At 43.0% G+C, this 22,292-nt stretch overlaps 1 protein-coding gene across 1 annotated transcript in view; it reads right to left on the bottom strand.

The window, feature by feature from the left end:
* Nucleotides 1-3,674: 3,674 nt before the first annotated feature.
* SNAPC4 (small nuclear RNA activating complex polypeptide 4) overlaps nt 3,675-22,292 on the bottom strand; it is a 48,201-nt gene continuing 29,583 nt past the window's right edge. The window contains exons 14-24 of the mRNA XM_036751542.1: nt 20,888-20,982; nt 20,032-20,111; nt 19,064-19,522; nt 18,596-18,688; nt 17,677-17,923; nt 15,503-15,573; nt 13,156-13,263; nt 12,600-12,627; nt 9,286-11,333; nt 4,897-5,024; nt 3,675-4,460 (exon numbers count right to left, since the gene is read on the bottom strand). Coding sequence (XP_036607437.1) covers nt 4,911-5,024; nt 9,286-11,333; nt 12,600-12,627; nt 13,156-13,263; nt 15,503-15,573; nt 17,677-17,923; nt 18,596-18,688; nt 19,064-19,522; nt 20,032-20,111; nt 20,888-20,982 — 3,343 coding nt within the window. The 3' untranslated portion in view covers nt 3,675-4,460; nt 4,897-4,910. The remainder of the gene's footprint in view (nt 4,461-4,896; nt 5,025-9,285; nt 11,334-12,599; nt 12,628-13,155; nt 13,264-15,502; nt 15,574-17,676; nt 17,924-18,595; nt 18,689-19,063; nt 19,523-20,031; nt 20,112-20,887; nt 20,983-22,292) is intronic.

Raw genomic sequence — 22,292 nt, 5'->3', positions numbered from 1 at the left:
TACAGCTGACAGAATTCCTCCTCTGGGCTTTGCCCCTAAGCTGCCAGCAGCTATATCTCCCCTGTTCCACCTGGCAGGTTCAAAAGAAGAGTTAGAATCCTAGGACTATAGATTGAGAAGGTGCTTGGAGATCACCTAGTCCAACTTCCCTTTTATGAATGAGGAAACTGAAGCCCAAAGAAGTTTAAGTGACTTGTCTAAGGTCACACAGGAATTAAGTAGTAGGTAGTAGTGGTATCAGGATTCAAACCCTGGAATTCAAAGTTGGAAGGAACCCTAGAAGTCATTTAGTTCAACCTTTGAGATCTGAAGTACCAAGCTCTTTCTTCCACTAGAATAAGCCTTTGGGAGGTTCCTTCTCACATAACCTGAAGGAAACAAAGTAACACCAGGGCACTTTACTCAGCCTTGATTGGGGAGGGAGAGGCTAGTAGAGATTGGTCTGGTCCCTTTGGAAGAAAGGTGAAGTCCTGGAGAGGGGACAGGGTAGGGATGGAGGGGAGTTTTTTTTAAGGGACAGGAGACAAGGATAGAGCAAAGAAGTTTCAGTCTTCCGTCCCCATAACTGCCCAGAATTCAAATAACTTCTTCACTGTTCCTTGACTAGCTTTTGAGAGCCCATCCTTTCTACTCAGCTGAAGTTAATTTTCTATCAATCTGCTCATCTTTTCACTCTGCATTTTCTATGCAAGGGCAAAAGCCCTCCTTTACTCTTCCTACTGCAAGATCTTGCTTGCCTTGGCAGACTTTTAAAGCACGTTCATGTGACCTATCAGCAACTACGTGAGCCAACATAATTTACAACTCCAATCGTCCTCCCCCCTTTAACTACTTTCTATCTATTTGTATTCATTCACCTTATACAGGGTATACTTTTGTGTACCGGTAATTGTGCTGTATTTTTAGCTGTCTGTTTTTTCCCCTGTTATAAGTTCCTTGAGAGTAGGGATCATTTCCTTCTTGTATCTCTAGTACCTAATGCAGTATCTGGCACATAGTAGGGACTAAATACTTGTTAATTTGCTAGGAATTCTGTGGAGGGCAACAGAAAAGTGTGAGGCAAGAATGCCTAAATACGGTGTTTCTTCATACAACAATGGTGAATGATGGAGTTTGGGAGGGACAAAAATGCAGCACGAATGTCTACCAACTAACTACTGGGCATCTGCGGGTCAGTGCAGTATCTCAAACAGGAAGGCCCATTACTAATGCCTAGTTAATCCAGTTAAACTGAACTCCTCCTCCTAGACATTTTCCTAGCTAATGTGTAGGCTAACATGAAAGGAAGTAGATATAGTGTTCAGGAAAGGGAGAAGCGGAAGCCACAGTCATGATGTAAGACTTTTTCACCTGGTCCCACCCTAAGACAGTTTTACCTCTCACCTAATTGCTCTCCGGTGTTTCCTCGAACTAGCTTCTCGGAGGAATTGCCCTTTGGCTTGTGGGCCTTCAACGGCTATTAATGAGATACATGGGAATGTCCTGTATATCTCTACAAAGGAGTTTCCCTCAGCTGTGAATTGTCTGCAACATCCTGGGTTTCCCCATATCCCAGCTGCTGCAAATGAAAGGGCAGGCTTGAAGGATTGGAAGAGGATGGTTCAAGGCGGGGAGTTCAAGGCGTTCAAGAGGGAAGACCAAAAGTGGGCAAAGATTCGCAGGGATTCCCCAGGTAGGAAAAGAGCAGAGATGTGACAATGGATGAAGATAAAGAAATGCTAATAGTGAAGCATCAATGATTCTCCATCCCCCCAACTTCACTTTGCCCCTCCAGGAAAATGGTTTACCCACTGCAAAACAAGGCTCTTTAGATAACAATAACAAAATACCAGCCCTACTTACCTCACAGGAATGTGAATGAAACTTAGGAAACAAAAATAATTATAAGGCAGCTTATCAGAGCCAGGAGAACCAGGAAGACCTGAGCTCACCCTGCCTCTGTTATTAGCTGGGTGACTATGACTACATCCTCTCAGTGCCCCAGCTAACTCTTTGTGGCCCTATTGGGCCACATGAACTGGTCTGCATCAGTGAAGGGAGTTTCCCTATGGGGATTAAATCACAGCACCACATAAAAACAAACTACCAGCTATTATTTTGATCGAGAGGGAAAACCAAAAGGTAAGAGTTCTGTTGTCCTAAGTTTGGTCAGGTGTCCAAATAAAAGCAACACCTCTAAGCATAATGATTTACCAAGAGGGCAGGAAAATGTGAGAATAATTTAGCTTTGAAAATCATCAGTCTTCCAGGGGTGTCGTGTTTCAGCAACGTGAGTCAACACCTGTAGTGGCTTAAAGCACCCTGAATGGTGTCATTCTGTTGTACAGAATCACATTGTACCAAAACCCAGCTACCACCAAATTCTCAGAAAACAGGAATGGCGTCAGTCTGTGTGGTCTGGAGGAGGGAAAGAAATGGAGACATCTTCCTCTTTGTAGTGAACTGGGAAGAAGGCATTGAGCATCTTCTCTTCAAAGGAGGCCTTGATGCCATCCAGAGACCCTTGACTTTTTCAAAAATTTCTAGCCTATTAGAACACCCCAGTTTTTGACAATAAAAAAATCAACACGCTTCCCCCTTTTCCTTAACAGAAATAAAAAACTCAAAAGTTCAGAATGGCTAGTCATATGAAGACAAGGGCCTAGACCAGACATTAGGGTTACAAGACTGAGCACTCGAAGATACTTTGACAATCAAGTCCAGTGGTGTCAAACTAATTCATACATAAAGATCCCTTAACTTAGTTTTAAAATGTAATGTTATCTATGTTTTGCTGTATTTTTACTCCTTTTGCTAAATATTCCTAATCACATTTATCTGGTTGGGGCTGTATCTGGTAGTGTTACAGGCAACATATCGGATACCTCTGATGTAGTCTAACTCCCTTATTTTACAGATAATTAGTAACTGGTGTTTATATAAAGTTTACAAAATACTTTCCCTACAAAAACCCTGAGGTAGGCAGTGCAATTCTTCCCTATTCTTTATGGATGAAAACACTGAGGCCCAGTCATTCAATGCCTTGTAAAAGATCAGAGCTATAACAAGGTTAAGGTAACTGGAGCTTTGACCAGGTCTCTGACAGGGGACAGAAGGATGGCGTGATCCGCCATGTATGTTCTTCTCCCAGGGCTCATTATTACCACCAAATCCTTCAGAGACATCGGCAGGGCTCGGAGGGCTGGACTGTCCTTTGTGCACATACCCCACCCACTGTCTGCTAGAGCAGATCATTTTCTCTGTACCACTATTACTGTCCAAGCCTGTCAGACAGAAATTCATGTTGCACCTCTCACCTCCACCCTCCCTATCTGTCCCCACTCCTAACTGGTTTGGTTTCAGATGAAAAAATTCCTTCTTACAGCTCTACCCAAGATTCTTCAGCTAGGAAATGACAGAGCCAAGATTCATAACCATGGCTCTTTGGGGCCCCTTCTAGCTCTCAGATTTAGCCATTTCACATGTATATGACAGACTGGAAAGTATGGCAGGCCTTTAGCATCAGCCTAAAACCTTTATGTAGTTTCATATTGACAAGAATGGGGCTGACCCTGAGAGAGTGTATGTAGATTTATAATATAACCTTGAGAAAATAAAGCTAAAGGGTTTGTTTTTTTTTTTAATGAGAAAATAGAACATCTAGTATCTATACACATACACATGTAAATATTTATCTTCCCCTCCATTTAAACTTGTTATTTGCATAAAAAAAAACCCTCCAGTTAAAGAAGTATTATTACTTCAAAGCAGCTGAGGGACTATTCATTACCAACATCATTGAAGGTGGAATGACTGAGAATTTCAGTCACCTCTTCTGATCCAGAATCAAGTGATCACACAAAATAAAGCTTTGACAGCAAAAATAAATAACCTTCTATTTCTCTCTTCCTCCTCCTCCCTATCCTGCAGCCCCCCAAGTTCCCTCCTTCCCTTGTTCTAGTGCAACAAAGCAGTGGCATAAGCCTTTTGCAGAAGAGTCCAATTTCCAGGGTTTACAGTATGTGATAATCCAGGGTGGTTAGTGTGATAACTGGTCTTCAGTGAGGAGCTAGGTGAGAAGTGTTGACTCAATACTGTCTGTGCAGAGGAAGCCTTCATGACGAAGAGGATTTCTTATCCCTTGTGGTTTCTTGACTTTTTAATTTTTGCAGGGTCAGCTGGTTTTAAGCAAGTTTAAGATTTCCTTGGCTCTAGAGGCAGTTTTCATGGCCAGGAATCCTGAAGTAGAAGAGGCAGGGGCTCCCAAGGATGCTTCCATCCAGCTGTTTCCACACCTTTAGACAGTGCCTTCAGCAAAAGCCAAGGTCTATAAATGCCAAAGACAATCGAGCTGACAGAATGGAGGGTGGGGAGATGCACTGTTAGGGACTTTGTTATGTAGACAGCTCCAGACAAAATGGTTACCCAAGAAGCTTCCTGAAAGCCAGTGGTTCTTAACGTTTTTTGTGTCTTAGTCCTCTCTGGAAATAAGGTGAAGCCAGAAAAATGTATTTATTTAATTTAAATAAAATATGTAGCGTTACAAAAGAAATAAATTATACTGAAATACAATTGTCAAAATATTAAAAACCAATTTCACAGAACCAAGGTTAAGAGCCCCTCCCTAGTGAGTTAAAAATAAGTGTAAGAGAACAGAGAACAACTGTTTCTGAGAGCATCACAGTGACTGGGGCCTCAGGCCTCCTCTTCCTCATCTGTATGAAAAGTACAGTGGGATTTTTTCAAGGGCAGAACTCGTCTGCTCCCAAAATCAGAGTGGTGGTGGCAAAGTGGGAGGGAGGGAGGAAGAGAGTGGGAAGAGGGAGGACAGGAAGGAGGACAAGGTAAGCTGCAAGATACCAGTGTGACATTATTTCTGTGTCTAGGGCCCTTCATCCCTGTGTGTGATCAACTTACCTCCAGCCTCCTTCTCACACCCTCCTCCTCCGCTTCCTGGCATGCACAGCATTTCTGGTCTTCAGTACATTGAAGTCTTCAGCATCCAGGGTACTGGACGTGGCATGTGGGATAGGATGGGGAGAGCCCTAAAGCAAGATCCAAAAGAGAACAGTGATCAGAGATCCCAGTGACAAGGGGGAAAAACAGAGGGAAAGGAATTCCCCTTGCAAGGCTAGAAGATGAAATCTGGCCCAATGGACTGCTAGTTCCCTGTTCCCCTGCCCCAAACACAGGGAATGTTTAAAGAGATTTCTACATACAAAATCTAGAGCTGCACATTTACCTCACATTTAAGTTTGGTGGTTGGGGGCAGCTAGAGAGGATGGACAGAAGACTAGAGGAGAGAAAGGCATCTTCCCTTCTCTTGGTATGTCACAGTCTGAAAATGGCTTACAATGCTGACCTAAGGAGGCAGGTCTTCAAGGACATTTTTTGTTGGTGGTTTAAAAAATATTTTTAATTGATCTTTAGGGGTCATATTATGTTTTACAATTTATTCTAACCTCCTTTCCCACCCTGAGAGTCATCGCTTACAACAACAAATAAACAGGTAAGAGACCAGATTAGCAAAACTAACCAACATATTGAAAAAATCTGATATCATATGCAGTACTCCACCCCTACTTCTGCAAAAGAACAGGAGGTGACTGGAGAAGTATTTCTCAAAGAGGTTCTTTCTAACTGGTTGTTGCCTCCCCTACAATATCTTAAAAACCTTCAAAGGCAGTAGATGAGGCAAGCTTTTGTTTCTGCTTTCTCCTTCCACAGAAGCCCTGAAAGAGCACAAGGCCATCAAACTCTATGGCTTGTGGAAGTGGTGTTAGCTTATGTTCTTCAGAAGATCCCTGACATAGTACAATGAGCTTCTTCTGCTCTGACTACCTAGGAAAATGCTAAGGAAGGAAGTTTTTATGGCAAAAATGTCATTTCCAAGCCAACTACCTCTGGGAAAAATTATCATTCTGGAAATGGGAACTAGGAAAGGTGCCTAATTTCAAGGGGAAAACTATAATTAACACAAACACAGAAGTTCTGGTTAAACATCACCAATAAAACAGGACTAGATATTGGAAAAACACATTATCTGGAGTTCTCTTGAGATACTGATCAAGTCAGACGCTGTACTTGGAGAGCAGGAATTACATTTAGTCTAACCCAGGGGTGGGGAACCTGCTGCCTCAAGGCCACGTGTGGCCTTCTAGGTCCTTGGGTGCAGCCTTTTGACCAAGTCCTAGTTTTACAGAACAAATCCTTTTATCAAGGGGATTTGTTCTGTGAAGTTTGGATTCAATCAAAGGGCTGCACTTGAGGGCCTAGAGGGCCACACGTGGCTTTGAGGCCACAGGTACCTCACCCCCAGAACCTTCCAGTTAGAATAGAAAGATACCACGACTTGTCCAAGATCACCTAGTGAGCTTATGACAGCTGGTCGGGTCTCTTCCGTGTCAATCTAGTAATCATTACACCATTACACTGCCCCACACTGAGACTCTGTTCCTCTATCAAAACACAGGTTATGCAATTTATACTTCTGAAGTTTAAGCATATTACCTCCTACTGACAGGGAGAAACCACAATAAGGAAAAGGGGAAACTCTGGTTTGAACAAATGACTACAGCTGTCAATTGATATTTAAACACGGATATTTATATATCTATAGCTGTAACTACTACAATCCCCAAATTTAAGACTGTAAGAGCTAGAAAAGACCTTAAAGATTTCTCAGAGCAAGGGTTCTGAACCTGGTGTCCATGAACTTTTTTGTTAGTATGGTGATAACTATATTTCAATGTAACTGGTTGGCTTTGTGATCCTATGTATTTTGAGTATTTAATAACATTATTCTAAGAAGGGTCTACAGGCTTCACCAGACTCAGAGAGGGGCCCAAGACATAGGGAAGTTAAGAACCCCTGATCTAGTCATTTTATAGATGAAGCAACTGTGGTCCAGGAGGCTGACTTACACAAGGTTATAATAAGTAAGTTATTCAACAAGCATTTGTTAAGCACTTCCTATATGCCATGCACTGTCAACAGACACTGAAAATAAAAAAACTGAAAAAGAAAACAGTCTCTGCTATCAAGGAGCATACATTTTGTTAGGGGAAAAAATAATACATATACAAGTAAATATAAAAATTATACAAGGTAATTTTGCATTCGAGCCCCTTATGAAGAAGGCAGCACTTAAGCTGAGCTGTGAAAGAAGTCAAGGATTCTGAGAAGTAGGGTGTTCAAGGAAGTGGAAGGAGGTGCATTTCAGACAAGGCATGGCCTGTCCAATGCTGTATTACAACAAGTGGGTCAATTCGGCTATAATGCGTGAAGTGGAGCAGGATGTAAAAAGCCTGGAAAAATAGGCTGAGACCAGGATATAAAGGGTTTTAAATGCCAAAAAAAGATCTTTTGTTTTGTCCTAGAAACAATGAAGAGCCACGGAATCTTTCTGAACAGAAGAGGGACATGATCAAACTTATGCTTTAGGAATACCCCTTTGGCTGCTGGGTGGTGGTGGACTAGAGGAGAAAGAAGACTAGAAGCTGAAAAACCAATTAGGAGGCTCTTTGTGTAGTTCAAATGAGAGGTAATGAGGTCCTGAACTAAGGTGATGACAATGTGAGTGAAGAGAAGAATAGATGCAAGCGATATCATGCAGGCAGAACTAACAAGACTTGGCAACTGCTGGGATATGGGGGAGTGAAGAGAGTCAAGAGTTTAGTGTAACTGTGAGGCTTCAAACCTGGATGGCTGGAAGAACATGGTGCCCTTGACAGCAATAACTGAGAAAGAAGGGTGAATTTTAGGGTATAAAAAATGAGTTCTGTCATGGACATGTTAAGTCTAAGGTGCCTAAGGGACATCCAGTTGGAAATATCTAATGGGCAGTTGTGGACATGGGACCAGAGCTCAGTAAACAAACTAGGGATGAATATACAAATCTGGGAGTCATCTACACAGAGAAAACAACTGAATTTCTGGGAGCCAATGAGATCACTTAGACACAGACAGAAGAGGTCCCAGGACAGAGATGTGGGACATATACAGTAAGGATGTAGAGTGTGGATGATGACCCAGAAAAGGAGAATGAGGAGTGGGCATCCAGACAGGCAGGAGAAACAGGGAAAGAGATGTCATGAAAACCAAGAGGGGTGAGACTGTTCAAGAGGAGAGGGTGGATCAACCATGTCAAGTACTGCAGAGAAGTCAGGAAGGATGAAGACTCGGAAAAGGCCATTAGATTTGATAACTGAAAGATCATTGGTAATTTTGGAAAGAATAGTTTAGTGATGAGATCATATAGAATTCAAGGGGTTGAGAAGAGACAGAAAGGAGAAGTGGGCAAGAAGCACAGGAACACAGACAACTTTTTATAGGTACCTGGCTATAACGAGGAGAATTAAGAATTAAGACAAGGAGTGTTTCAGAAATCTAGACATTTTTGTAGGTAGCAGCAAGGAAGGAGCCAGTAGACAGGGAGAGATTAAAGAATAAAGACACAGAGGGAATGATCGTAGGGACTATCTCCTGAAGTCCACAGAAGAGATGGGATTACAAGAACAAGGATGGGCAAGCCTCAGCAAAAGGGGGGGGGTCACCTTTTAATCAAAGAATGGAGCAAAGGAAAGGAGCTGAGAGTAACAGATCTGGGATTTGAACACAGGTCTTCACTTCTAAGTCCAGTGTTACCATTTCCTTAACAGTAGAGAAATTATTATAAACAATACACCTAAATTGTAAGATTTCAATTAAAGAAAGAAAAAAAATGGACCTGCTGTTGCCAAAAAAATAATTCAGAATTCAAGAACAAAGTGTTACAGAAAAAAAATCTTCAAATTATGTAGTGTATTTCTACTTTAGGGAAAAAAAAAAGTCCTTTCTCTAAAAGAATTTTTTTAGCAGAACAAGACTAGCAAAGATTGTCAAAGCCCTACTGACGCTTTCTGTTCTGCACAGGCAGAGAAGCACACGCTCATCTGTAAATCCTAGCTGAATTCTGGAGGCAATGCTTGCACAAATTAGGTGGGTTTGGAACAGGCTGTTTCTTCTTCAAAAGAAATGAAATCCCAGACAGGTGCTGACTGAAGACAGTATTCAAACAAGGATGTTTCCCATTCCCAGCCACCTCTTTGTAGCTTTGGGTCATGGTTGAGTTCTGGTCTGTGTAGATGGGAAACAAAATTGGGCAAAGATGTTGGAAAAATATTCTTGCCCTCCCTTAGTGTGATTATCACTGTGGCTGCCAGGAATCCCCTAAGGTTTAAAGAAGTGGAATTCTTCCTCTTCAGCTCCCCACATCCTCCCACGTCTCCCTGGACAGCAGACTCCCTGTCCAGTTATTGACCTTACCTGGATAGAGGACATGGCCTCTGGGGTAGACTGGGTGTCTCCGGCTGCGTTTGTCAGCTGTTCATTCCCACCACAATCACTGTCTTTGGGCCTTGTCTCTGACTGAGCGCACTCCTCCTCCTGCTCCTGCTCCTGCTCCTCCTCACTCTCACTGCTTTTGTCCATAATGCGTGAAAGGGTGGTTGGGACCCTAGGCGGGGGAAGAGTGGCAAGAAAAGCTGGGAGGGCAAAAGCTGCCAAAAACCTGGCTTTCAGGAGGAGGTATGCGGGGTTCTCCTTAAGTTGCTGTTGCACCAGATGCCGAGCTGCCTGAATGTCCTGTCTGGACACATCACTCTTGTCCTGGACTCTTCCCTGTGCCACTAGGGTAGCTGCTCTCTGCTCCAGAGATTTCTTTTGGAGCAGAAGCCCTGACAGAGTCTTTAGATTGCACAGAAAGGGAGGCAGGTAGGGCAGTGTGCTCTGAAGCAGGGGCAAGCAGACGCCTTGCTTCCCTTTGAGCCACTCCCTTACAGAAGCCTCATTCTCCAACGAGAGGAGGCTCAGGTCCAGAACGCTCTTCCCAGGCTCCAGGGCTTTGGGCTGATTGTCTCGGGCAGCTATCCCTTCCTGTGACTGGGTAATGGGCTTAGGCATCCCTGCTGGGGTAGGAAAGGATTTCTCAGGACTGCCATTACGAACAGGAAGATTGTCTTTTGTCTCTGGTAAAAGGTCTTTCTGTGCAGGATCCTCGCTTCCTGTATTCACTCTGGCTGGGCTCTCTGCTTCTGGAGTGAGCACACAGTGGCAGCCCTCAGGCTCTGCCCTTGGTTGGCTTGTGGGGCTCTTGGTCTGGAGCTCTGTCTCAGGCTGGGGAGAGGGCACAGACATCTCTCCAGCTGTCCTCACTTCTCTAGGTTTATCTCCAGGAAGATTGTTTTTTTCTGAGTGATTTACTGTATCTGATGAAGCCATGGTGGGAACATGTGTTGGAAGACTTGGTCCAGCTGTCCTTGAGGCCAGGTCTCCTTGAAGAGTTTTACTGGCAATAAGCGGCCTTTTGGCTAAAGTGGGTCTTGGTACAGAGGCCCTAGGGCTCTGCTTGACTTTTGATGAAGGCAACAGTTTCAGAGTACCCTTACTCTTGACCACTCTCCTAAGGATGGGGAGCACAGGGGTTCCAGCTGGCTTGCCTGGTCCAGGGAGGCCCACAAGGGTTGACGTGGACATAGGGACAAGCCCTTGTGCAGTAACTACCCATGTGACAGGCAAAATGTTGCTGGAGATAACCCGTGAGCCACAGGTAGGAACTGAAAGGGTAGGCACCAGTCTAATGGATTTGGGCTGCTGCACAGAGATTTGAGCTGGAGCAAGAAAAGAAGGTACCTTGGGGAGTTCCTGATTCCCTGAGGTGGTAGTGACTTGAGAAGACAGGAGGCTAGCTGGCCCTGACCCGGAGGAAATCTGGCTTACTCCTAGGGCTGGACTAGCTGCTGTTCTAGGGACTGGGCTCTCACTAGGAGCAGAGTGCCCTTCGGACTTCATCAATGAGGAAGACTGGCCTGAGGTAAGCACCCCAACCTGGGGGGCAGAGGTCCCCTCTGTTTTATTTACTTCAACAATGACCTCATTTCCCCAGGAGGAGGTAGAATTATCTGTGACAGAATTTTTTTCAGGGGACTTGGTGGAAGCTATGATGGGGGAAGGTGTCTGGAATGCGGCTGCTGGACTTGAAGCCATGGCAACTGGTTTCCCAGCTGACCCTGATCCCAGAGGCTGGGCTGTGGCAAGAGTGGAAGGGAGAAGTGGTTGCAAAGGTTGCTGAAGGATCACAGGTGGGGTGACCAGCACCTGAGGGGCAAGGATCACTGTATTCTCCCGAGCCTTATTGGCTCGGGACTCCCTTAGCCGTTTTTCCCTCAGGAGTTCTGAGACAGTCTTCAGCTTTGGTTTGGGGCCTAAAGAAGCTGGTGACACCGATGGCCTTGGCTGGGCAGCCTCTGGCAAATCTTTTGTCTTAGAGACAGTAGATTTCCTTTGTGTTTCTTTGCCCTTCGTCAGCTGGCAGCCTGCAAGAGAGAGAGAGAGAGCAAGCGAGCGACAATAAATATGCAAACTGAGAGCAGACCAACCATGATCCAATCTCAGAAGCCTCTGCCTATATAAAACTTGGAACCTCTCATACCATTCACTCAAGAAGTGCTTATTATGCACCTAATGTATGTTTAGTCCTATGTCAGGTGCTGTGGGAGAGACAGGAGACAAGACAGAATCCTTGTTCTTAAGGAGTTTAGAAGGCAGCTTCTTTATACACTATGGTGAGTTTGCGAGCTGGGCCAGAATGGAGCAAATGTGGAAGGGATCATATCTTAACAAATGTGCAGTCGTTTCTGAGAAAATGGAGAGTAATCATGATTCAAGGCCAGAAAAGAATTTAATGGTGGGTATACCTGGCAGATGTTTATACTTTTCCCTCTGCACCAGAAACTTATTATCTTTAGGTACTACACACACTCCAAAAACACACTATCTTATAATCAGGTCAAAGTTTTATTTTCTTCTTTTTTTGGGGGGGAGGTGTGGTGGGGGTGGGAGCAGATGTCTAGGTCAAATGTGCCTATCTAGTTTTTAAAACTAGCTCCTAAGTATCCAAATATTGGCTACCCAATTCAGATGTTTATTCCTAGACTGGCTCCTCTGCATATTCAACATGCTTCTTGGGCTTCATGTCCCAGAGTTAGTATGGATTCAAAGAGGGAAAATTCACTTTAATCTTAGCCTGAGCCAAGTGTGAGCAAAGTAAATCCCTTACCTCCAAAAAAAAAAAAAATCCCACCAAGCATCCCAGAGACAAATTACTTCAAGATTATACAAAACAGGGTCCCTGCCGCTATCGTGGAAAAGTGACCATCAACTCACTCTCATCAATGATGAGCACAGCTAATGTAGGAACCCAAACTCCATTCTCATTTTGCTAAAGCAAGCAGTGTCAGGAGTGGTACAGGACCTTGGTCCCAGATGCTAGAGTTTTCCTTGTCTGGGTCAAAAGGAGGAGCCCAGGAGGTAATGAATGACAAGCTGTGCTGAGGAGACCTTAGTAGATGCTGTATGGATGGCTGCTATTTCCATGCAACCTTGTTGAAGTCTAGCACTCAACCTTGCTGATGTCAGACAACATAACCAAGGGTTGGTTGTCAGGGTAGAAAGAAGGCAGAGAAAGGGACCACATATTAGGAGGCATTAAGCCATAGTGCTCAGTGACAAACCCAAACTCTATTTGTGGAAATTCCTTTGCAAGATGTGAATGACAAAAGCAAGGAGAAATACAACTGTACCTGAAGATTTCTGTAAACCAGAGGATGCCTAGAAAAATAGGAGAGATGCAAACTAATTAACGATGTTAATTTTCAAGGCATTTCTAGGCTTGCAGCTTACAGAAAAATTCTTTCAAGTTATAGACTGACCAAGAAAAGCATGAGGCACTTAGATACAATCACATTCACTGGGATGACAGGTAGGATAGCACAAAGGTATTAACTGACAAACTGCCATCCTCTGCCATCCCTCCTTCCCCTTCCCAATCAATTAGTATGAAGAGGAATTCATGAATCTTAGAACTTAGATTGAGAAGAAAACCAAAAGAGATAATCTGGTCTGGCCACCTGCTTGCAGGCAAGTAGGTAAGGTTCTCTATTTCACAAATGAGGCAGTTGATGCCCAGAGGTTCGATGACAGGTCTATTCTACCACAGCCCACATCCTGATTCACTCAGCTGGTTATAGCCATGCCCATTTCGAAGGGACAGTACAGGAAAGTAAGATGTGCTGTCAAGCTACTTAGCCCCAGGTTTTAAAAAATAAAACTCAAGTATTCCATTCTCCGCCCCTCTACCTGCTGAGGTTGCTGTGGATTTCCGCTAATAGCCAAGAGCAGATCTGATTGCTTGGTCTTCCTCTCTCCAATCACCTTCATGCAGCCATCAGTATCAATCTGAAACAACTAAGGGTAGAACACATTTTAAAAGAAGGGAGAAGGTACTCTCTTGATCATCTATGACCTGGTAACCCAGGCCTGCCAAAATCTATCCTGCCAAATGACTAAGATAATGATGCAGACCTATTAGGGTTTACACAACACTCAAAATGGGCAGGATGCCAGTGGGTGGGCATTTCGGTTTCAGATCTTCCTGAAATGCTTAAGAGACCAGGGACTCGAAGTAAGTACAAGTGAGACTAAACAAGGTCCAGAAAAGTACTGCAAAATTGGGGAGACTAACCAAGAGAATGGAGGAGCAGTACAGCCCAGCTCCTCCAACAATTACTCCAACAAAGATTTGAGAATGCCAGCCTGAGCAGTGATAGGAAATCTATGGAGAAAACTAGTGGATCATATTTCTAGCATAAGGTCACAAATTTTATCACAGGCAAGTGACCAGAGCAAGCACTGTGGAAGAGGGGTGGCATAGGATCACAGAGTCAGACACAGAAAGCAGCACAGGGCCCCAGCACTGTCTATCCTACTGTCTTAGAGAGGAGACTGAGATCTCAGACTCAGCTCCTGGATGCAGGGGCTGAGGTGCTACTTCTAGCCAGACTGTGGGTGCAGAAGATGACCAAAGTACTGTCTCTTGAACCCAAGAAAGGAGATCTTGAAGCCAGACCCTGAGAACAGAAGGCCAAAATGTGACTGCTCTGATGCCAGCAGAAGGACATCAGATAAGATGTGCCAAAACATCTACAAGCAAAGCTTCAAAGAAAAACACAGAATGAAGAATTAAAAAATATTATAAATGAAACAAGACCTCTAAAGGAAAAAATAGAAAAAATAAATAACTATGGAAGCAAGACTTGGAAAGATAATTAACAGCTTTGCAAAAGAAGCATAAAACCTCACCGAAGTAACAGACTGCCTGAAAATTAGAATGTACTAAAGAAAAGTTAATGACCTCATGAGACAACAAGAAATATTAAAACAAAGTCAAAGATTAAAAAAATAGAAGAAAATATAAGGTATTTCATATCAATAACAAGTGATCTGGAATTTACGCATCATTGAATTACCTGAAAGCCATGATTGAAAAGAGACTAGACATCATATTTCAAGAATCATGAAAGAAAACTGCCTGGACATATTGGAACAAGAGGGTAAAGTGAAAGTTCCAAAAGGTAAAGGTATAGGCCTATATCCAAGAACAACTTACCACTTAAAATTGAATATAATGCTATGGGGGGCAGGGAGAGAACACAGACCTTTAACAAAACAGAGCATTACTGATGAAAAGACCAGAGCTGGGTAGAAATTTCAAATATGAATCAAGAAAAACATTAAGTGAGGTATGGGATGAGACTTTATGAGGATGAAGTGTCCGTCTGCATTCTAAAAGGGAAATGGGGTTAGACAAGCATCTCTTGAGAAACTGTAATGTCAGTAGGGACCAGGGAGGAAGTCTAGGACATGGGTGTAGTTTTGAAGATCTTAAAACAAGAAAAGAAAAGGAAGGATAAAAGGACACATTAGGGGAAAAGGGGGAGGGAAAGATAGGGAAACTCATATCCCATTATGAGGGTGAACAAGTAGAAGTTCATATAAATGAGGAAGAGGTGGAGGAAGCAGCTGACATTTGCAGCTAACAGAACACACACATACACAAAGAATTTGGTATAAACATAAACAGGAGAGGAAAGGGGAGAGGGGAAAAGAAGGGAAGAAGGGAGTAGTCATAAGCAAAACAAACTTTAAGCTGGGGGCTGGGGAAGAGACCATGAAAAGGGGTTTACATGTTCAATATGAGAATATTTCACTTAACTAAGCTTATTATAAGAGTTTTTCTTCCAAGTATTTTTTTGGGGGGGGAGGGGGGAGAAAAAAATCAATGCCTGAAAAGTTAATTTTTTAAAAAAGAGTCTGCAAAAGTAAACAAACCTGTCTTGCATTTTGCCTTCATTTTTATACAAAAGAATGACTACTTCCCCTGCTTCCTTCCTCTTATTTTCCCCTTGTCTTTCAAGATTATGCTTTCGGCCTGTCTGGGCTCCCTATAGGCACTCCTTCCTCACTTGACAGCGGATTGGGAACTAGAGAAGTTGCCGACCCTGCATTGAGGCATTAAATGGTAAGAGAGGTGGGACCTCTCAAGTTTTCAACTGTGCATCAGGTCACTTTTAAAAGCAGCTCCATTAGAGAACAGATTTAGTGTAAACTTCAAAAGCTCATCAGAGCAAAGCCAGCCTCTGCTTACCTGAATAAACAACGTAAACACAGGTGTGCTTGTCAGATGAATAGACTGCAATTTTGTCATGATGGCTTCTGCTGTGAAAAGGAAAAAGTCCAATGTAAAAAATAACTCCAGACACAAAGCCTCTCTCCTTCAACAATCTCTAGGGGCTCTTTGACTTGTAAACTAAGGCAGAAGGTTCAAGTGTGGTCTCAGCTTTAGAAGGAGGGAGAGGGAGCAATGCTAGAGACCAAGAATCACCAAACTGTGGACCCAAAGATTTCCAACTCTGGCTCCCCACCGAGTTGAGATCAGCAAGGGAGGCAGAGGTAAGGAAAGGGAATATTAGACTCCTAAATCAAGATAAGACAGTGTCAATCATCATTAACCTTCCTCTAACATAAGTTTTGATGGAAAAGACGACATGCAAATATCCTTCTTCAAGGACTCTTTTCTTATCAACAAATTATTATGCATAGGGGTACCGTGCCAGGTATAGGAGATACAAAGATTGAGACAAAGTCTCTACCCTTGAGGAAGTTAATTCCAGTTGAAACAACCACTGACAGGCCCCTCTTCTGTGATATTCATTTTATATTTTTTAAAAAATAAACTGACTGCTACATTAAGCAGCACCCTCACAACACTGGGCCTACTTCCATCCTAGTCCCTGCAGCTGTCATCCAGAAAATCAACCCAGGTCAATCAACTACGGCAACAGCTTCTACAAGGGCTATACCCACTGCCTCTTCACAGTGACTGAAGGCCTGGAAAAGAAAGTTCTCATGACCAAAGTCCTTGACTTTGTGGATTTTATCAGTGGAAATAGAACACGAAGGAAGACGACTTATGATGTGCTTTGCTGCTGCACTCTAACGACCACAGAGCCTTTCTACCAGACTGGCAGTTGAAGCTTTGTTTGTTGTGTCCCCGTCCTGGCCCAATCAGAATGTCCGAGAGTGACTATCTTGCTTTCCTACTTATACCTCAGTGCTCAGCACAGTACTCTGCACCTCAGTGGTTACTCAATTGTTCTTCTTTTATTCTTTCAGACATGCATACAGAATCACAGGCTTTAGAGCCAATGAGGATATTCAAATATTTGGAAGACTGGACTGTCTTCTCTAAGCTCCCATTCTAGTGAAACAGGATGCACAAAGAACCAGTCTTTTAGTCTGAGGATACCTTAGAAGCTATGAAGTCCAGCCTCCCCCAACCTGGTGCAGGAAAATACTCTGTATGAACATACCTGGGAGCTGGTTTTGCTAGACTTTTTTAAACCTTCCTAGTGACTGGAATTTCTCCTTCACACTTGTTACTTCACAAGGGAATTTGCTCCACTTTTGGACAGTTAAGTTTCTTCCTTATATCAAGCTAAAATCTGCTTTCTGGAATTTTCTACTGGTTCCATTCTGTTCTCTGAAATTAGCCTCTCTTCCATGTGACAGTTCTTAAAAATTTTAAAGGAAGTTATTAAGTATCTTCTACACCACCATACAATTTTCCTCTCAGTCTAAACATGTCCAATTTCACCTACTTACTAGCTGTTTCACGTTAGGTCAGTCACTTAACATTTCCGGGATTCATTTCTCTATCTCTAAAATGGAGAGACTGGACTAGATCAGCAGTTCTCAAACTTTTAGGTCTCAGGACCGCTTCATACTCTTAAAAATTATCGAGGACATGCTCCTTCCTCCAAACTTTAGTTTATGTGGATTGTATCTATCGATATTTATTGTGTTAGAAATGAAACCATCTTAGTATTATTATAAAAATTGTTTTGGCCTTGTGGACCCCCGAAAAGGTTTTGGGGACCAAATTCAGGGAACCTCTGGACTAGATATTTCTATGTCCCCCCTATTCCTGCTCCAAATCCTACGACCCTATGGACATTCTGCACATGATGTGATTTCATGCATACTCACTACTGTGGTCACCTAGGAATTTAATTTCATGTTTTAGGGCTTTTCCCAAAATTTTTAATTTTCTTAAAACATTTTTGGAACATTAGAAAAATGTGTATTCTCTTAAAAATAGTTATCTCCTCAGATCACCTAATTCACTAATCCTCTCATTCCTGTAAGCACTGATCCTCAAGATATGTACTATTTGATTCCATCTATTCCTCTTGCTCTGGACACAAGGCCTGGAGAAGGAAACCCTTGACTGCCCCCTGCTCCCTTACCCCTATGTGGTACCTCGAGTCTGCACTGTTACAGCCTTCCGGGAACTCCAACAACGCATGGTGATATCACCCACCCAGGGAGTCACAGCCATCAAGAGCTTACGGTCCAATCTCTTCCTCTGTATGCCAATCTTCCGTTGCCGCTGCCTATTCAGAAAAGTTTTGTGCCATACCTGCAGAACCTTTTCTATGGCCATTCCACTGTCGATTTTGGATACCAGAGATGAAGTGAACAAATGGGTCTTCTTCAGCCTTTCTTTCTATGAAGCAGGAAATGCAGGGAGGAGTTCTTAGGATTATCTTACAATACCACAGCACTCCTGGGAAGTACTTTTTGGACACATACAATACAAGACATTTTCCCCAAACCTCCAGTGTGATTCTTTTATCTGAAATAAGTTCCAAATATGGACTTGGGTCAAAGTCAGGAGAATCAGGTGGGGAATGGGTTCCCACTTTACTCTGACCACCCCCAATTTGGTCCGTACACATCTGCCCTGTAGCCAGAACAAAGTGAATGGTATTGATGAGAAATGCTGGGGTTGGAGGAGAGATGGTAGCCTGCAGTAGAACATGTGCCTCTAGGCCCAGGTGATGGTGGTGATTGGCTCTAAACACTTTCCACTCCCAATGCCTGCTCTCCTCATCCCTTTCCCTATTATATCACAAAGCGGTCTTACTGCCCACTCCAACCTTCTTAGACAAATGGGAAACTCCTGGGAAAAAGATCTGTCTAAGCAGAGGATAGATCCAAAATGGAAGAGTCTTTAAAGGACACTGAAATGGAGGCGAAGCAAGAAACCAACACAGGCTGTATATTCTTTGTCGTGGTTATGACTGGAAAGAAGGGCGCAACTTGTAGAAACTGAGCAATATAATGACTAGATGTCCTTAGGAAAAGAAAAAAAAAGTCAAACTACAAGGCACCTTACCAGTTTCTGGTATTCCAAACAGGTATTGATCCTTATCACCTTCTTCACATCATTCAGGGGAACCTTTAAGACACGTTTTCCAGCTGTGGAGGCCTGGTCCATGAAGCAAATGAACATGACGAGGAGAAACAACTACAGAAAAACCCTTTATCCACTGTATTGCAATGAATACTTTTTTCTTCCCCAGAAAGGAAAGACTTTTCCAGGCACTACTGTACTATGCACATAAAATTTACATTATATTTCTGAAGTTTGTACTCCATACCCAAGAGAACACATAGGACACACTGGCTGCATTCTCTACCAAGCTACAAGAAGAATATCAGATTCAGTAAATACCAAGTTTAAACTCAAGGCTCAGTAACTGTCAAGGAATATGAAAAGCCCCTTCTCACTTCTACACACACTGAAATGTCTTGTTTTGGACAGTATACACTGCTACAACTGAAGGCTGGTCAAATGGCTTACCTCTTCTGAGCCTTCCTGTGGCTTCTCCAGACCAACATCCGCTGAATGCGTGCACTCAGTGTCCGTAGGGACAGTGCTGCAGTCCAAATCATTCTTGTTCCAGTCGGGGTCCTTTCTTCTTGCCACCGCTACTTTTGGAATTGCCTTGCTGCCGTCTTTGGAGGCTACTCTGGAGGACACAGATGCTTTGGAAAGGCAGGGGGAAATAGTGGAGGATCTGGAATAGCCCCCTCCTGGATCCTTCCCCAGTGCAGCATGACTCTGTCTGGTGGGGACCCACATGTCTATGCTGGGCACTGTGTACTGGCACACCTCTGGTGCCTTTTCAGCATCTCTCTCCTTCTCCAGGTCATCATGCCACTCCAGTTCAGTGTCCTCACTGCTGCTGCTGCTATTGCTGGTGGAGCTGGAGCTGTATTTCTTCCGGGACTTCTGCCGTTTTCGGGGCCTCTTCTTTTTCTGTGGAGAAGGAAAGAGTTGGCTTCTACCTTTTTCCAGTCTCTATTCTTCCCTCATTTCTTAAGAAATAACAATAAAGCCCAATTCTACAAATGGCTCTAACAAAAGGGGACTTCAAGGAGTGAAGGATCTGCTCAGAGGAGACTCCATCAGGATCGGCTCTGGACAGACAGCCCCTCTTACAAAGCAGCAGTGTCAGTGCTATGCTACCTGGAGGCTGGCACAGAGGCATGACAACGCAGCCCAGCTCAAAGCCAAGCTAAAAGCCCCAAAGGGGTTTCGGTCTATACAACTCTGCTCATAAATCAGCAGTTAGGAAGCATTATCTCTGCAAGGAAAAGCTCCTTGACTGACGATTCTCCACCAGTTCTTCCCTGGATGCTGCCTAAGGTCCCTTCCAGTTCTAAAGACAATAAACTTCTCTGTCAGATGACGTGCTCCTAGGTCATGACAAAGGAAGATATTTGTTAAAAAAAACAAAAAACAAACAAACAACTCCCACACCTTACCCTAATCAAGGCTTTCCATTTGCTCAGACATTGGGAGCCTGTCCGATGAGGCAACTCAGAGGCTATCTTTGCCCAGTGACCTACCGACATCAAAGAAAACAACATAGAACATCTTTCTTGAGGGCCTGGGGCTTACAGACCAGAGCAAAAAACCTATACTTGAAGCATAACTTTCTAGTAAGTGGCTTTATGCTTTCTGAAATATTAGACAGTGGCTATTTTAGAGCCTCTTATGGATCAGCTATGCTGTGTTCCGTCAGTTATCTGGACAACAACCTGACTGGAGAAGCTCAAGTGAAGCAGAGACCAGATTTAGTGGCCAGTCTGCTGGGGGACAGCAGGGGAATCTTCTACCTTAAGAATTCCACCCTTTACCCAAGTTCTGGCAATTATAGAATTAGAGAGAGGAAAACAATTCCCTACATCACTAATAAATTTCATTTGCAGCCTAGAAGTGGCTTCTGCACACCTGCTACAACCAGTATTCCAGATCTAGAATTCCCCACCTCTTTCCCATGACAACCCTCCCAGGAGACTATAAGGTGGGAGAGCAAGGATTGTGTCTGTGTTCATCTCTGTATTCCTTAATGAATAACACAAAGTTTGCAGAAAGCAGAATTTGATGAATTTAATTGAACTGATTTGAAATTACATGCCTAACAGCTGAACCTCCATCCTGTACTAGGAAATGAGAACTTCAGCACGTAAAATGACAAACAGGACATGCTGCAGACTGAGATATGTTTCTCGATTTAAAGCAGTGTCACTACTATAACTTTCTCCAACCTTTTAATGCAAATGGAAATGAATTCAAACTTGTTAGATAATGAAAGAGAATACATGAGCACTAACTTACCAACACCGTATTTTTTTATTAATTCAATTAATTTTTCTTCTTCCTTTGCATTCCACCTTCCTTTCTTTAAGCTAAAATGTAATCTTCTTAGATATCTAAAAGTAAAAGACAGATAACAGACATTTTAAAAGCTAAGATAGCTGTTTGCTCCTCTTCATTTTTTACAGGCTGGTTACATCTTAAAGGAACACAAGTTCTATTTTCTTCCTTTATTTTCTCTTAGGATTACATTTTACTTTGATGTATTATTCTTAGTTATAATTTCTTCACTAAAAATCTAGACTCCAGGAAACAAGACCTACCTGATGTTGTATCTTTCCTGACCCACCACAAGCAATCTTTTTAAAGTACTGCCACAACAAAGGGAACGAATTTCAATGACATACATACATTCTCTCATCCTGCATGTGATCAGCAGCATACAGGAGAAGATCTGATCAGTCAGGTATTCAACTCTGAAGATGCGTTTAAGGTTGCAATTTGGGGCTATGGAGAAATGTTAACTAGAATATAAAACAAACCCATAACCATCACTAGTATCTTCCAAGCAACTGTGATAGTAAGCCTAAAAAAAGGATTCATTTGTAAGAGCGAGACAAAAACTGCATTCTGCTCTCTGAAACAGGCTCATTTCCTTTTCAAATACAGTAACGGAGGGTAGTCTTTAGGAGAGGGCTTAAAAAACTCTATCTCACTGTATGAGGTATTTAGATTTTCTTTTCTATTCATTCATTGCATTAGCACTTAAGTCAGTCAAGAAATGTTAAGTGCTTACTATATGCCAGTCACTGTGATAAACACTGGGAATATGAAAAAGAGGCAAAAGACAGTCCCTGCCCTCAAGGAGTTTACAATCTAACGGAGGAGGCTACAAGCAAATAAATATATACAGGATATATACAGCTATGTACAGAATAAATAGAAAATAATTAAAAGAAGGAAAGTACTAGAATTAAGATGGATTGGGAAAGGCTTCTTATAGAAAACAATTTTAGTTGGGTCTAAGGGAAGCCAGGGAAGCCAAGAGGCATATATGAGGAAAGAGAGAGTGTACCAGGCAGGGAAGACAGCCAGAGAAAATGCCTAGAGCCAAAAGATGGGGGTGTTTTGTTCATGGGAAAAAGCAAGGAGGCCAGCATCACTGCATTGAAGAGTATGTGGAAGGTCTAAGAAGACTGGGAAGGTATGAGCTGGCCTTAGATTAAGAAGGGCTTTAAATGTCAAATGAAGCATTTTGCATTGGACCCTAGAAACGATAGGGAGCCTCTGGATTTCACAGATGGGGAAGGGGGGGAGGGGGAAGACAGAGGTGAGGAGGGAAAGGGGGGGAGGGAGACAGAGGAGTGTGGGGGGAAGAGGAGGAGAAAGAGAGAAAGACAGAGAGAGAGACAGACAGACAGAAAGA

Source organism: Trichosurus vulpecula, chromosome 3, assembly GCF_011100635.1.
Source record: "Trichosurus vulpecula isolate mTriVul1 chromosome 3, mTriVul1.pri, whole genome shotgun sequence".
In the NCBI taxonomy this organism is placed as follows: domain Eukaryota; kingdom Metazoa; phylum Chordata; class Mammalia; order Diprotodontia; family Phalangeridae; genus Trichosurus; species Trichosurus vulpecula.
The sequence above is the reverse complement of the archived record's forward strand: the minus strand, read 5'-3'. Positions and strand labels throughout refer to the sequence as shown.